The 17,024-nt window shown below is 44.3% G+C and overlaps 2 protein-coding genes across 2 annotated transcripts in view; both read left to right on the top strand.

The window, feature by feature from the left end:
- Positions 1–504, top strand: part of CASP10 (caspase 10) — a 17,817-nt gene extending 17,313 nt beyond the window's left edge. Inside the window, exon 12 of the mRNA XM_014519232.2 lies at positions 186–504. Coding sequence (XP_014374718.2) covers positions 186–345 — 160 coding nt within the window. The 3' untranslated portion in view covers positions 346–504. The remainder of the gene's footprint in view (positions 1–185) is intronic.
- The window catches only part of LOC102385102 (caspase-8-like), a 35,880-nt gene continuing 19,200 nt past the window's right edge, over positions 345–17,024 (top strand). The window contains exons 1-3 of the mRNA XM_025202208.1: positions 345–451; positions 9,897–10,666; positions 13,103–13,443. Coding sequence (XP_025057993.1) covers positions 13,133–13,443 — 311 coding nt within the window. The 5' untranslated portion in view covers positions 345–451; positions 9,897–10,666; positions 13,103–13,132. The remainder of the gene's footprint in view (positions 452–9,896; positions 10,667–13,102; positions 13,444–17,024) is intronic.

The following is a 17,024-nucleotide window of genomic DNA, read 5'->3' as shown; positions in this document are numbered from 1 at the left end:
GCAGGAATGTATTAATTATTCTGTGTATGATTCAGGTACAGATGATGTGAGGCATGTCTGTGCTTCATGTTGTGTAAGAATGCAATATTTCTTCTGTGCTTCTGGTTTTGTTTCTGTGGATCAGGCTTCATGGCAGCACTCTGCTGGCTGAATAACTAGAGATATTTTCTTCTCTCTGTCGGTAGGGGTGAAGATATCTTGTCCATTCTTACAGAAGTCAATGAAGATGTGAGCAAACGTGCAGACAGCTTTGGAACAAAGAAGCAAATGCCCCAGCCAGCCTACACCTTGAGAAAGAAGCTGATATTCCCAGTACCTAAAAATCCTCCCCCATCACAGCAGTAATAAAGTTTTTCTTTTCTTTTACAATCACATCTTGTCTTGGATACAATTCAGTCCAGTTCCTGGAAAAGTCTGACCTCATCAGCCTCACAACTTGCTACCTCTCAAGGTGAGGTCTTCTGGAACATGCTAACATTTGGAGCCTCAGGTGCAATGGCTGTAGCCCTGCTGCAGCTGCTCACAGTGACTGTTTCCTGGAGTGGCACTGGGCTCTTGTTGGTATAAGGCTGGTATGCAGACTTTTGCAAGCATTTGTAGGTTTCTGAAAGAGCAATGTATGCATGACAGTTATTGTGGGCACAACAGATAACCATGACTTTCAGTATCCAAAATGGAGTGGTGTAAATTATCTATTTTAGTCCCATACTTTTTTTTTTTCTTCAATACTTTAATGATCTGAAATTCTGCTAGTGAGCTGTGTTGTTCTGTGTAGGAGTCTCCAAAACCAGAATGGACAAAACATCAGTAAATGTACTCCTTGGGGGTGGGGGTGAGAGAGCCTGTAATGTCAGGGGAACATGAGTCTTTTCCATCTCAAATTTAAATGGCACTGGACGTGTCTACACAAAACACCTAATGCCTGTTGGACTAATTCTACTCTGCCTTAGCATGGCTAGCAAAAACCACACTAATGGGTAATTAGCCCAGTGAGCACTAAGCGCCACAAAACAGCGTTCGTTTGCACCAGTGCTCAGTAGACTTAGTCCAGTGAGCACTAAGCATCACCAAAAAAGCACTCATTTGTGCTAATGCTCAGTAGCACCGATTGCAGCATATTAAGTTAGCACCTGTTATTATAGGCACTAAACTTAATGCATCATAATTATGGTGTGCATTAATGAACATGTAGACGTGCCTACTGAGGAACAACTTGATTCTTCATTTAAAGCAGTTATTAATTCCAAAGTGCACTCTGGTTGCCATATATGTAGTACAAGCTTAGTTTGGTATACATTGTGCCAAATCAAATCATTCCGAAAATGCAGCGTCTCCACTGTTGCCTCCTGCATGAAGACAGCCCTTTGATTGTCATTTACCTTATTGTTGTGGTGAAGAGAAGTTCTTTATCAGATGGGACAGTTAACAGTGCTGTGGATGTATCAAGATGATTAGCTTTTATTTTTAAGTCTGCAAGGATTCCTTTTCCCAATATGTAGAAATGGTTCCACACATGTGAGTACACAGAAAATGGGCAGTACCTACATGACACGTATTTTTCAATTAATTAATGGGACTCTGCAAAATCTTCCATGTAGGATTGTGCCGTGAAATCAGAATTAGAATTCAGGCTAATCTCTTGTGCTGATTGACTACTTGAAAGTCTTTTTACTCTTTTTTGGTCTGGGAATGCTAGTGTGCTCATAGTGTAACCCAGTTGTAGATGGTAATGATTAATATACATTTTATTACCTTTCTCACTCAAAGAATCCCAAAGCATTTTGCAGACAGCATTGGGGTAGGACTATCTTATCAGTGAGAGGCAGCCAAGTGTTGTTTACAGGGCTGTAGCCTCCTGGCTACAGCCAACTTTATAACAATGGGGTAGGGGAAATTCTGATACAGGTGAATAAGGCAATCTCTTACCCCTACAAAATGGGCAGTAGTCTTTAATGTGTATGTTCAGCAAACAAGGCTTTTTTTAGATAGATGCCAACACAGGGCACTGTAGGGATCATCTCTTTACCTCAAAGGCAGAAGTGCCAAATGGAAGCTACTAGGATTTAAGCCTATAGTTCTAGGCATGCCTACTATTTTAAACTTGATGCTGAGGCTGTTAGGTCATCACCCTCCAGCAATTATAATAAAGTTCTCTCGTTTTAATAAAATCTGTGATATGTACTTTTAGTAGCACAGTTCTTTATAATCCAGAACATCAGCCCCAAGAAAAATAATCTCCCCTGCAATGGTGAATGAAACCCTAGTTTAGCTTCTGCGTATGGTGAGGTAATTGCAAGCACACAAATCAACTACAGCTCATTTGGAAATGAGTTATTTTGCAAATCCCTCTGTTTCTTTGTTATACTCACAGCAGAATTGCCTCCTATCCATAAGTGGTTTGCATTAATTTGCCTTTCTTTTCTGGCTCAGTATTTGAGTGTTTAGTATATTGTTGGGTTATGTACTGTTTGTTTGTTTTTTTGAAGCCTCACAGGTTTTGAGCCCTAAAATGAAACATTATCAGCATGTCCTCACATGCATGGGCTTGCACTTGCTGGGGCACAAATAGCAGCAGCACAAATTTTTGCCACTGTGCATGCCCCTGTATGGGGTTTGCTGTGGAGCAAAATGTTCTGCTTCAAGGAAACTGCCGTTTCCCCATTCCTCCTAGCTCCCGGCATACTGGGGAAGCTGAGGGACACCGAAAGCAGTGGAGGTGTTCTGGCTGGCAGGACCCAGCCTCCAGTTGCTCCGATGCACACTCCTAGAGTGTGCACCACACTGCTTTTTTTTGCAGTGGGTTCTTTTGATACTGGGAGTTCCTAGTATCAAATTTTGGCACTACGCTGCAAATTTGCAGCACAGCAAATGGTTACATGTGTGCTGCATGCAGTTTGCATGCCTCAAACAGTTTTGAGGAATTGCAGATCACATGTATACACTCATCTGGATGTGCCTTATCTGTCCAAGTTTAAACTCCTGGCTAGGGACTCTCTTGGTAAAGGTGGTTTGTAACTGGAACCCATTGTGCCAATTGTACTGCGATCGCATCATGCTGTTTTGTTATAAGTGTTTATTTTGGGGGTGGGGGGTAGACTTTCTCAGTCGCACTATTCTGCTATTTTTGCTAGCCAAATGACATCAGCCTGTGCGCTAAACTATGGTCTTTTTTTTTACAGCTGGCCAGTCTTATGGACTTCCATAGCCAGTGTCAGCTTGGCTCAGAGTGTCTTAGCTGCTCTAATTTCAGACCACAATTCTCTGTATTGAAAAGAAACTTGGGTTGAGCTCAGGAAAATATTGATTATTCGTTACATTCATTGAATCAATCTCTTGCAACGTAGTGTCTAATTCAGGTTGGGACTTGGCTGATAGCACTACAATATTTAATACTATGGTATTGTGAGGAGGTGCGGATAGATGGCACCAGTTCTTAATTTGCTCTAGCACAGGCTTTTGCAAATGGCCTTGCCAGACCTAAAGCTTTAGCATACAACTTCTGTAACAACAATGTCAGTCTGTTTTGCATCGTGAGTGGCCAATGGCATTTCATTTTCCAGGTAGTTGGGAGAATGCTAAGATATCATGCAACAAGTGTCACTATATGCTATATGTGTGGGTTCTAATAATGTGGTGGTTTTAATCACCAACTATGAACTGACTGCCCAGAGGAGTTTTCCATCTATTGGCTCCTCTGTGAGATCCTATGAAATATGAACTTTCATTTCTACCCAGGAGAACTTTTAACAATCTTTTCTCCAGTGCCTTATGAAGGGTGTTTGTGCCTGAAAGCTTGCCATTAAAGGAATTTTTTTGCAAAAATCTTGTTGGTCTAATACAAGATATCATCTCTACTACGAGTGCTGATTGCCTTTTCCTCTAGAGCAATGCAGCTACAACCTGGATACCTGACACATGAAAGATGATTTTTTTCAACATTTAGCTGATTTTTTTTCAAAAATGAAATCTTCATATTTTCCCAAGCAGGAAGCAAATGTGACCACCTGAAACCTGAGATCCTGCTCCTGACTTTGTTTCAAGGTAATTTGCATTATCATGGATCCTCACAGGTGGTAAGCGGCTTCATACCAGCTATGAACTGACTGGCCAGAGGAGTTTTCCATCTATTGACTTCTCTGTGAAATCCTATGAAATATGAACTTTCATTTCTACCCAGGAGAACTTTTTAAAATCTTTTCTCCAATGCCTGATGAAGGGTGTTTGTGCCTGAAAGCTTGCAATTAAAGGAATTTTTTTGCAAAAATCTTGTTGGTCTAATACAAGATATCATCTCTACTACGAGTGCTGATTGCCTTTTCCTCTAGAGCAATGCAGCTACAACCTGGATACCTGACACATGAAAGATGATTTTTTTCAACATTTAGCTGATTTTTTTTCAAAAATGAAATCTTCATATTTTCCCAAGCAGGAAGCAAATGTGACCACCTGAAACCTGAGATCCTGCTCCTGACTTTGTTTCAAGGTAATTTGCATTATCATGGATCCTCACAGGTGGTAAGCGGCTTCATACCAGCTATGAACTGACTGGCCAGAGGAGTTTTCCATCTATTGACTTCTCTGTGAAATCCTATGAAATATGAACTTTCATTTCTACCCAGGAGAACTTTTTAAAATCTTTTCTCCAATGCCTGATGAAGGGTGTTTGTGCCTGAAAGCTTGCAATTAAAGATTTTTTTTTTTTTTTTTTTTTTTTTTTTTTTTTTTTGCAAAAGTCCTGTTGGTCTAATAAAAGATATAATCTCTACTACCAGTCCTGATCTCTGGATTCTAATCTAATGGTACCTCAAAGAACCCTAATGTTCCCAGTTCTGTTCTGGCCACCCTAGAATGAATGGGATGGCAGCAGGTATAAAAAGAGCAATGCATGTATAAGTTAATTGTCTCATATCCAATTTGCAGTTACTGGCCTGTAATGTGCGTTAGGTAACCATTATGTTTTCCTGTTGCTGGTGAAGAAGATCCGCTGGTATAGTTTGTGGAAGCAGGAAGTTGTTCTCAGAGACATTTGGCCATTGGTAAGCAGGAGACTGGTTGCAGCTCTGGGCATGCTGGGATAAGAAATGCCTCCTCATTTTGTGTCCTGTCCATGAAGAAAATTCTGCTTTCCCTTTCTTTTCAGTACAGTTATGCTTCTGAGTTTAAGGCAAGTGACCAGTGCAGCAGCCTCAGGCACGGACTTGTAGGGACTGAAAAATAGCAGTTGTTGTTGTGGACACACAATTGTGCCACTAGCACAGTGGCAACCAGAGATCATCAGCACTGCCTCCATCCATCACAGCTGCCCTTAGTGCCCAGCTGAGTGGTTAAGCCTCTGGTTAAGCTCCGGTTAACATTTTAAGGTGGCTAACTCTAGTCAGAAAAGCTAGGCATCATCCCATCTCCTACCTCTACTGGCCTGTACCCACAGAACAGCAACTTCAGTTCAGGCTAGTTGAAAATTCCCCACCATGTATATTCTGCCTGTGCACAAGTTGCACTGATATAATTTGTACTCTTACCTAACCCAGTGTAGGCATGCTCAGTGTAATAGATTTCATAGACATTAGGGCTGGAAGGGACCTCAGAAGATCATCAAGTCCAGCCCCCTGCCCCAGGGGCAGGAAGTCAGCTGGGGTCATGGGATCCCAGCAAGAAAAACATCCAGGTTTCTCTCAAAGTAGGTGCTTGAACCACCTCTGGTGGCAGGCCATTCCAGACCTCCTGGGCTCAGACAGTAAAGAAGTTCTTCCTTACATCCAGCCTGAAGCAGTCTTGCAGGAGTTTATAACCATTTGACCTTGTAATCCCTTGGGGTGCTCTGGTGAACAAACATTCACCCAGGTCCTGGTGAACACCCCTTATAAACTTATAGGTGGCCATCAGATCGCCCCTGAGCCTGTGCTTTTCCGGGCTGAAAAGTCCCATGGCTCTCAGCCTCTCGTCATAAGGTCTGTTTTCCTGACCTCTGATCATGCGCGTGGCTCTCTGCACTCTCTCAAGCTTCTCCACATCCTTTTTGAATTGTGGAGCCCAAAGCTGGACACTACTCCAGCTGCGGTCTCACCAAGGCCGAGTACAAGGGGAGAATGACGTCCTGGGATTTGCTTGAGAAACATCTATGGATGCGAGCCAGCGTTTTGCTCACTTTACTGGCTGCAGCATCACACTGCAGGCTCATGTTCATCTTGTGGTCAATCCTGACCCCTAAGTCCCTCTCATCCATAGTGCTAATCAGCGTAGCACTGCCGAGCCTATAGACATGCTGCAGGTTTTTTCTCCCAAGGTGGAGAACCTTGCATTTTTCAGTGTTAAACACCATCAGGTTCTTGTCCACCCATTTACTGAGCCTGTCACGGTCAGCCTGGATTCCACCCCCTGTCCTCAGGTGTGGATGCTGTACCCCAAAGTTTAATATCATCAGCAAAGTTGGCCAGTCCACTTGATTCCAATGTCCACATCGTTAATGAAGAGGTTGAACAAAATAGGCCCAAGGACAGAGCAGGGCACCATGACGATTGAGTTCCATCAATCACCACCCTCTGGGTCTGACCATGGAGCCAATTCCCCAGCCAGCGAATCGTGGTGGACCTGAGGCTGCAGTTGGCCAGTTTTGCCAAAAGGTGATCATGGGATACCAGATCGAAGGCTTTTTTTAAAGTCGAGATATATAACATCAATCTCTTCCCCCTTGTTCAGGTGATAGGTCACCTGGTTGTAAAAGGAAATGAGATTGGTCAAGCAAGACCTACCTACAACAAACCCATACTGGCTGTCCCTCAGGGTGTTGCCATCAGCCAGTCCATTAAGAATGGCCTCCTTGATGCTTTTTTCCAAGACCTTCCCCAGGATAGAGGTCAGGCTAATGAGCCTGTAATTTGCTGGATCCACTTTCCTCCCTTTCTTGAAGATGGGCACCACATTGACCTTCTTCCTGTGCGGGCCAGGCATGAGCTGGGCCCTTTTTTGTGCTCTGTGTGGGCTGTGGCCAGCAGCCTGGGCACGCGGGGTCGGAGAGGTGGGGCGCGACAAGCTAGAATTAGGCACAGACTCGTAGCGGTAGATTTAAAGATTGTTTACTTACACCGAAGATGGTTGCGGTGCAGGCTGGAAAACTTGCTTGAGTTGCGGTTACAGACAAAGACAACATGAACGATCATGTGGAGTTTGCTAGGCTCCACAGAAACAGAGCTCCGGATGCTCTGGGTGAGCGCGCCACCAAAATCGGACTCGTAGATACGTCTTATAATTTTTATCGCTCGAAGACGGGAAGAGGTGGGCGATGGATCAGGTCGCCAAGCTCCTCTGAATCTCACACAGGTCAAGCCTCTTATACGGCTAGCAAGCCAATCACTAGCTGCCACGTGTGAATAATTTAGAACTAGCCAATAGCGGGGAACCAATTTGCATGCGGGTGGCGGGAACTCCTTTGCACCGTGCATTTCTCTTGCAACTTGAGCAATGCACCCTGCAGAAGAAGCTGCAAATAGGCAGGAAACTCGTCCCTGCACCGGAGCCTTCCTCCGCAGCAGAAAACTCCACCGTGCAATGAAGCTGTAATTTGGCGGGGATAATTCTGGTGCCGAAGCACACACAAAATCATACCTTTGGGTTATGACACTTCCAATCATCGGGCACTTCACCAGAGTGCCAGGAGTTCTCGAAGATCTGTGCCAGGGGCTGAGCTATGATGCCAGCCAGCTCCTTGAGGAACTCTGGGGTGTAAATTGTCAGGACCGGCTGACTTGAAGGTGTCCTGCCTCTCAAGCTGTTCCTTCACAAGGTCAGCATTGATGGAGGGCAAGGAACCACCCTCACTTAGGCGTCCCTGTCCCCATAATGGGCAGGGGCGTTCCATGGGACTTGTGAAAGAATGACACAAAGTACCCATTTACGAAGTTTCACCTAGCTTGGAGGTCTTCAAGAAGAGGCTAGATAGTCACCTGGCTGGGATCATCTGACCTTGGTCCTCTTTCCTGCCAGGGACAGGGGGTCGGACACGATGATCCATTGTGGTCCCTTCTGACTCTACAATCTATGAATCTAAGTTGGCTTTTTCCTGGGCATAGCTTATGCATCCAGAATCACTCCCTTGAGGAGCAACCACTCTTCCTGAACTCCCCTCCCTTTGGGGTCGTGGTCCCTTAGGGCCTCACCGACAAGTCTCCTGACCTTGTCAAAGTCAGCCCTCCTGAAGTCGAGGACCTCTGTACTGCTGACTGACTTGACAGCTTTTCAGCAGATGGTGAAGGTGATCAGCTTGTGGTCGCTGTCACCCAGCTTCTCTTCGATCATTAAGTCACTGATTAGGTCATCCCCAGTTGCCAGTACCAGGTCAAGCAGCGCTTTGCCTCTTGTTGGCCCGTAGACTTCTTGAGTCAGTTAGAGGTCATCCACGCATGAGAGGAAGCTTTGCGACCGTTCGGATTTGGCTGAGCACTCTTCCCACGAGATGTCAGGGTAGTTGAAGTCCCCCACGACAACCATGGACCGGGAGCGTGCGGCCTCAGCCAATTCCCTGGCGAACTCCTGGTCAATCTCTTGATTCGGGGAGGGAGGTCTGTAGTAGACTCCCACCATAGTATTTCCTGTGCCGTGTTCCCCATGGATTTTAACCCAGAGGGTCTCTAGTCGTCCACCCTGGGTGCCGATGTTGGCTTGTCAGGGAAAGCTATGCGTCCCTACATAGAGAACTACACCTCCTCCCCTTTTGTCCACTCGATCCCTCCTGTACAGGGTATAGCTATCTATACCCATGGTCCAGTCATGGGTGGAGTCCCACCAGGTCTCTGTTATCCCTATGATATTGTAATTGTGTTGAGCAGGAGGACAAGTTCCTCCTGTTTTATTCCCCAAGCTCCTGGCATTGGTGTACAGGTGTGCAAGTGTCCCCTTGGGGGCCTTTGCCTTGCCTGCAGCTTGCTCTAGGGCTGGGGCAAGGGTAGGCTCCCTTAAGTGCCTTGATCTGCTGGCTTTGCAAGGATTGCTCAGCTGGCCAGCCATGGCAATGGTCCCCCCATCCCCCGGCAGGCTTGGTTTAAAGCCCGGTGGAGCAGGTCAGTCAGTCTGTCTGAGAAGAGCCTCCTCCCCAGCGGAGAGAGGTGGAGGCCATCCCTTCCCAGCAGCTCACTGTCTCTCTCACCAAAGAGCGGACTATGGTCATGGAAGCCAAAGCCTTCCCAATGACACCAGTGCTGCAGCCTTTGGTTCACTACCTGGATCCTCTTCTCCCTCAGCCCGTAGCCTGAAACTGGAAGGATCGAGGAAAACAGCACCTGTGCCCCCAACCCCTTAAGCCCCGCTCCCAAATCCCTGTAGCATCTCATTACCCAGCTGGGAGCACACACGTGCTCCTGGACACCAGGACTTCCCGCTTTTTCTGGTTTCCAGTACCTTTCCTCCTGCTGCTTACTGCCATTTTCACTTTTCATGGTCCCTGCCCTGGCATTTTTCATGGGGGGCTTATCAAAGTTGTGATTTCTGTGAAAACTGTATAATTGCAAATTTGATAGGTCCCTACTTATCGCCATCCCAGCTCTTGCCTGACTCAGAAAATCTAAGAAATTTTGCAAGGAAGATTGACTCGACATCCAAGGCTGCATCATCTGCAAACAGGAAGTCTCTCAGCACCAGTTCTTTCAACTTGGTTTTCACTCTAAATCTTGCAATATTGAACAAGCCACCATCTAGTCTGTTTCAAAGATAAATACTGTCCTTGAATGCATGAAGCAGCAGGAGTGAAAAGAAGATGTTAATAAGCACAGGGGCTAACACACCCCGGTTTCACCCCATTGTTGATGTCAAAGGGATTTAATTATTTGTTTTCATACACTACAGTAAATAAACTACAACTGTGCTTTCACACTCTGCTGAGTCTCTTTCATTTTCTCTCTTTTTAGTACATCTGTGTAACTGGAAACCAAGCGTAGGGCTGTGCACTGGACATCATGGCATTAAGGAAGATCTGAAAAAAGAAGGCAGAGGAAGAAGGCGGCCCAGGAATTAAGTGATCTGGAGAGAGAGCTGCTCTCATTTGTACATACTGCATTTCCTGGTGTGGAGACATTTATACTGTTGCTCTCCTGGTAGACCACAAAAGAACATGAGTCATTAGGGCTATTAATCTCATACTTTTTAAGCACTTTGAAGGGGCGGGGGTGCTATTTTTCCATATGAAATTTCACATCTGTTATTTATGCTTTTAGCTCCCTGGAGGAACATGTTTTAAAATGAAAAATGCAGATACATTAAAGGTAATCAAAATTATGTTAATCATAGTATTGTAATGCACTTGTACTCTCCTGATGTCTGGTCTTGGGCAGCACGGATAATACTGATCTTCAACCATTGTAACTTTTTTTTTCTCTGGGAAGTTTCTTCATTATAGTGCCTGCTGTGCCTCTTTTACTAGTCTTTTTCTAAGGTTTCTTTCCACTTCTGCAATATTTGATTAAGTGAACTGGTATGGGTGATGAGAGAATATAGAGATCAATTGCATTTGTCTTTGTGGTCACAGTTGCTTTTGGATTGTTTGCTTGTCACTTTACTTTCTGCTGTGAGTCACATGACAATACACTAGAAGCAATAAGAACCTATCCCTTTCCTGTAACTTCATGGGAAGAAGAAACAGAACCGGCTCCAGACACATTTCAGCTATCAGTCTGCCTGGGTAAGTGGAATAAGTAGCCTTAAAGTTAGTTTGTGTGTAGTGAAGGAAGCTTTTTTGTTTGTTTTTGTTGCTATATTAATATCCATCTAGTTTGAGTCCATTTTCTTGTTTTGGATTATAAGCAAATGGCAGAAGACAGCAACAGTTAGTTTTGATTTTGCACACACCCAGTCCATGCTTTCATGCATGCACACATATAGCTAGTATACTTTATTTGCTGTAGTCTAAATGTGTGTGCAATCCTTTAAATATATAGAAATTTTGAAAGTGAAAGTAATTTGATTTCCTTTATTGGAAAAAATTATTTTTCTGGGTGTAGGTTGCTTGTTACGTAAACTACAAATGCATGGGTATGTGAGAGGAGATTCTCAAGCCATATTCACAATTACCATCTACCATATATTTTTCTCTTTTTTTAAGGAAGTAACTGTATGATCAAATACCTGAAAGTCTTGACTCATGCCTGAATGAATCACATGTATTTCTCTTCCTTAATGTTTGTATGAATCTGTACTAATGTGCAAGGTCTAATCTATTTTTAAAACTCACTTTACATATATTTAAAGAGAAATGAGTGTTGGAGACAGAATTTAAACTATATAGTCCATAGGACAGAAACTGTTTGGCTGATATTGTACCATTTACTTTAAAGTACTATTGTAGCCATTTATTTGATTGCTAATTATTATATAGCATTTGTAATTGTGTTAGTAAATACTATTTTAACACAGACCACTGTAGTATAACCTAGAATGGACCTTAGGACTCATAACAAAAGATTTGTGTATTTCCTGGATTAGCATTTACAAGTATTGAGTACCAGTAATTCAAGTGAAATGGCAGTCTGTCATCTTGGGTTAACACAGGACTATAAACCCTAGTGTAGACAAAGTTTGCTGTATTTGAACAGGACCAGGTAGATGGTGCATCCCATCCATGTGAATATCAGTGAAATGGGTCAACAGATTCCTTGGTAGCCTGAGAGTTAGGGTTTGTTACAGGATGATGGTCTGCTCCCATGCAAGGCTGCCCCAGTAAATGTCTCATGAGCATTTTTGATAAACAGTGTTGCCCAAAACAAAGAAAAAGAGTATAAAGACCTTTTTATTATTTACAGCATTTCAGCCATGAATAAGTTCTGGCTGCCAAATACTGCTCCTCTGCTCTGGGGTTGATGGAGCAGAGCACTAGCTAGTATTCCCAGCATCCAGTAGGCAGAAAAGTAGTATGCTATTGGTCCTATATTATGAGCAGAGGATTTTTGCAACATTGTGCTCTTATTTCCAAATTCAAAGATTCTTTCCAAACTCAGGACTTGGACCCCTCCTAACTGAGCATATCTACATGAGACGCTACTGTGCAGTGGTTACTGTGCATTTATTTAGTACTTGTATAATCAAACACTAAATAAATGCACAGTAACTGAAGTTACTACACAGTAGCACTGATGAACATCTTAGCCAGCGCTAAGTAGCGTATTAGCACACTTAGTGCTGTGACACACTAGTACACAGTACTATTCGGCTACTGCTCAGTCAGCGTCTTGTGTAGACACACCCACTGTATCCCAGAACTGAGATTTTCAAAGCTCCCTCTGAAGATTAGGCACCTAGTGAAATGGAAGTTATGTTTGAAGGCCCTAGTCAAATTTTGAAAATTGCTCTCACAATCTGTATCTGGTCTATATATTACAAATATGCAAATAACTGTCATTAGCTTAGACACAGCTTGTAAATGAGCTGTAGTCAGCCAGTGCTACAGACCACAAGTATAAAGTGGAATAATACCTTTCCCGTCTAATCAGTCAGTAGTGCTCTGGTTACAGCTGAATGCAGGAGTTTGTGAGAGGGCAAGGATTTTTGGGGGATAGAGTTAGACAAGCTTTTGAATACAAAGCAATTTTTCATCGGGTAATGGGAATTTATGGATGCTTTCTTCACACAGGGCCTTACATCTGTGGCAACGCAGTATCTGTTGATCTCATTTACTGCAGGGAGACTCTGTAGATATTGGAGGGAGTGGGGCAGGATGGTGTTATGTGGATCTTGTTTCTGTATAGGACCTAATCTTCATAAAAAGGAATTTTGTTGAGCTTCCAAAAGACAGATGGGCAACCCTAGGGGAAAGGAAGAAAAGGAGACCCTTGCAGAGAGCCAGGATGATTCAGCTTCCCACTTAGCCACGGACACCATTCCACAGAGCGCAAGAGGGGCTTGTCTCCTTGACATTCTCTCTTAACTTTGTGCTTAGCACAAAGTTAATTTTGTTCATTGGTGTTTGTGAATTGACAGGACCAAACATCAAAGTTAAAGCTACAGAACATCAGCTCTGCATTTTGTTATATGTATCCATTTATTTTGGATGTGTTTCTTTTGTAACTGTATTGAACTGGCTCATCAATCACTGTGTTCCATCAGTAGCTCACTTTATGTTTAGATCTGATTCCTGGCCTCTTGGTCAAAAAAAATGAGCGCGGATGTACACAAGCTTCTCTTCTCCCTCACTGAGGATCTGAACTCGGAGAACTTAGAGGCTCTGAAGTTTTTGAGCCTGGAGTACATCCCGATGAAAAAGCAAGAAAGCATCCAGGATTCCAAAGATTTCTTCCAAAAGCTGCAGGAGAAAGGCATGATAGCAGAGGATGATCTGACCTTCATAAAGGAGCTGCTGTTCAGAATAAACCGCATAGACCTCCTGACTGATAAACTGAGATCCAGCAGAGAAGAGATGGAGCAAGAGCTTAAAATCCCAGGCAAGGCTAAGATTTCAACATACAGGTAAGTAATATCATAGCAAGAACTCTTTTGTGCTTTTTGGGCTTACAAGGTCCATGTAAGGATGTTCCATTATGTGCATATTTATTCTGGTTTTCTACATGCAACAATTGTCATGTGTCCTAATCCAGGGACAATTTTACACTTTACAGCAGGGGCGGGCAATTATTTTGGGTGGAGCACTGATTACCAAGTTTTAGCAAACTGTCGAAGGCTGCATGGGTAGCCCCACCCCCCTGGTTGCCATCTTAGGACTGGAAGTCCCACCCCTAACCCCCAACCTTTGCCATCTCAGAACCAGAAAAACACCAAATTATATTCTAAAAATCAAACATCTACAACATTAATTAATTTGATTTAAAAAATATTTTTGTCCTGATTTACATGCGTTTGTGTAGTGTACATAGAGGTGATTTCACAATAGCTTAAAATGAAGTCTTTCTCTTGTATACTGTGGGGGTATGAGGTGGTGTGTATAGGTTTGTGGGGGGCTGTGGGGATGTGGTACATGGGGGAGGGTGTGGGGGTGGAGGGTGGATAGGGGTGTACTCACCCTATGAACACACACACACTCTCCCTCTCCTTCCCTCATTGCATACGTGCGCGCACATACGCACACGCACACACACACTGTGTGCTTCACTCACTATACACACACTGTGTGCTTTGCTCACTACATACACATACCCATTGTCTCTCTCTCTCTCTCTGTCCTTCTCTCATTGCTCTCTCTGTCTCTGTCTCTCCTTCCCTCATTACATGGACACACACACCCCTCCTGCTCCTGGCTCTGGGGTACCGGTGTGGCCCCATGCTCCCGTGGTCCAGCAATGCAGCCGGGGGCCATGTGGTGATGGAGCAGCTACATGCAGGGAAAGCAGCTGCAAGCAGAGGCAGGGGGGGCGGGGGGAAGGCAGGTGTGCAGCAGGGCCAGGCTGGCCTTTTTCCTGACTCCTGCCAGCTTCCCCTGGGTCCTATAGTCCCTGTCTCCTGTCATCTTTTACAGGCAGCCAGGAGCAGATAAATAAGTATTAATTTTCTAAACTTCTTAGGTGCCCGGTGAGCCAGATAAAATGATCTGGTGGACCTGAATCCAGCCAATGGGCCGTATTTTGCCCACCCCTGCTTTACAGTCTGACTTTCCACGCCCTTACATGTTTAAGGACAGGTATTTAGATTTTTACCCTAAGGCTGTTGATGGGGTCCTTGGTACTTTTAAAGCTGACACGATGCTATTTTGTAGATAGCTAGTCTCTGAGAATGTCTTCCTCCAATAGATTATCTCTTGCATCAGGATGTAAAAGGCAAAGATTTCTTAAGAAGATCTTTTTTATTGGACCAACTATGTAGTTGGGATAAAGTTAGACAAGCTTTCTAATGCAAGACGTTCTTCCTCAGGTCTCTAATCACAGGAAGTCAAGCACAGCATAATGAAAAGCAGCAGGGGCTGAGAGAAATTCTCAGGGGTAGCAAGCATAATTAGCAGAAGAAAAGAAGCTGATTACTAGGAGATCAAGGCCTATCAAAAGGGAAGAGAGTCATTTTCATATTTCTTGATGGAAAGAATTCAGGAGTTAGATAAAATGCAATGCCATAAATCCAATATCAGTGTTTAGCCCTTGGTTCTTAGGGTGCTGACAGACATGCAGCTCCCTGCTGTAACTCATGGCATTTTATAAGAAGCGCCATGAGTTACAGTGACCCCCATCCCTGATGCAACAGACATTCGCTGTTGCATCAAGAGGGGGAGAATCGAACTCAACTTTGGAGCCAATCCAGGAGAAGCTTCTGCGTGTCTGTAGCCTCTTTCCCCTACCCCTGCCCCACCCCACCCTGCCCGCTCAGCTCCAGTGCTATCTGTAAGATGGGAGAAAGAGAAAGAAGAGGGACAGAGCTGCAGGCTGGAGTTTACTCAGCCTTCACTGGAGGCTGGGTCAGGTAGATTGAAGCCCCCTGCCTCATGGGGGCTCCAATCTACCTGCCCCGCCCCCTCCTAGCACAGGTTGGGCAAACCCCAGCCTGCAGCTGTCTCCCCTTTCCCTCTCCCCATCCTGTCCTGCAGACAGCACCAGGTATGGGGCTGGGCTGCATCAGCCAAGTCCTGCTTGGGCACAGGGACTGACAGAAGTTAATGTAGCCACTCTGCTTTGGAATGACTTCTCCTGAAGCCTCACTATATAAGGGTTCATTTGTTGCATGATCGAGCACTTTTAAAGCACTCTGAAGCTATTCACTTCTGTCAGGGCATGGTTATAGAGCACTTTCAGGGGGGCAATCATGTGACAAAATGTCTCTTCTGTCACTGCCTTTAGTGTCCAGCCAGTTTATGAATTTTTGTTCCCAAGCCGATTAAAGTGGTTGATAGATTTCCCTGGAGCATGAGGATAGTAAGGTCAGAGTAGAAGGGGTTGTTTTGTGAGAAATGTGCTCCTAATGGGGTATGTCTCTCTTCCCTTTATTTATTTTTTTTTTGTGAGAGTTCATTCTGGTGTGTTGATACTGTTTAGCTTCACCCACATAGTTGCCATGGGAGCACTTAGTGCATTGGATCAGGCGTATCATATTTTAGGAAAGACATGTATAGAAACAATAGATTCTGATTTTTTTTTTTATGGGGGGTATTGATTGTGGCAGTGGAGATGTGCTGACATGTTAAGTATTTCTTGTCAAGGCACAGCTCTGTTCCACTTGCTGTCCATTTGGCAGTGGAGGAGAGTTCGCTTCTGATTATGAGTTGGGCAAGGTTAGAGACCTGTTTGAAAGCCAGGAGCCCTTGGAGGTGATGGGAGTATTTCTCTCGAGGTCTGATCTTTGTTGTGTATAGGTTGTAGTTGTTTGGTGATTCTCCTGACTGGTTCCAGTGTGGAATAGTAGGTGATCATCAGGTGTGTGCAGTTGCAGGAGGCTTTTTCGGTACTGCAACAAGTTGCTGTGGGGTATTAGGATAGCTCTTTCAAATATACGGTCTATTGCTCTACTTGTATAAAGGCAGATTTGTTGTATAAAGGCAGATTTTAGGCTCATCTGGTGGACATTATGAATGTTCTTCTCCAAGCAGATGTGGTGGTATCTGAGGGCCTAGCTGTAGATTACAGTTTTTTTGGTATACTTGGGATGATTACCACAATTCATATCCAGGATGGCATCCTATAAAGCACCGTATACAGAAAACACACAAACCACCTAACCCACACTTTTTTCAAGCAGAAGTGACCTTGCTTCACTCAGGACCAAGATCTCCGGCTTGTCCCTGGAAATACAGGCTCCCTATACATGTACTGGGGCGGGGTGCGTTTTAATTAAAGCAGTTCCTGTACAACCATTCTAATTAAAATGGCTCACCACTACATGTATTAAGCGCCTGCACATTTCAAAATGGCTGCGGGACACTTTATCTGCAGCTCATACAATGAAGTTTATATAAAGCTCCCCAACGGCCATTTTGAAATGCACGGGGGCTTAATACATGCGATGGTGAGACAACACTGGAGTTCATAGATTCATAGATTCATTCATAGATGTTAGGGTCAGAAGGGACCTCAATAGATCATCGAGTCCGACCCCCTGCATAGGCAGGAAAGAGT

This window comes from Alligator sinensis, unplaced genomic scaffold, assembly GCF_000455745.1.
Source record: "Alligator sinensis unplaced genomic scaffold, ASM45574v1 scaffold566_1, whole genome shotgun sequence".
Classification (NCBI taxonomy): domain Eukaryota; kingdom Metazoa; phylum Chordata; order Crocodylia; family Alligatoridae; genus Alligator; species Alligator sinensis.
The sequence above is the reverse complement of the archived record's forward strand: the minus strand, read 5'-3'. Positions and strand labels throughout refer to the sequence as shown.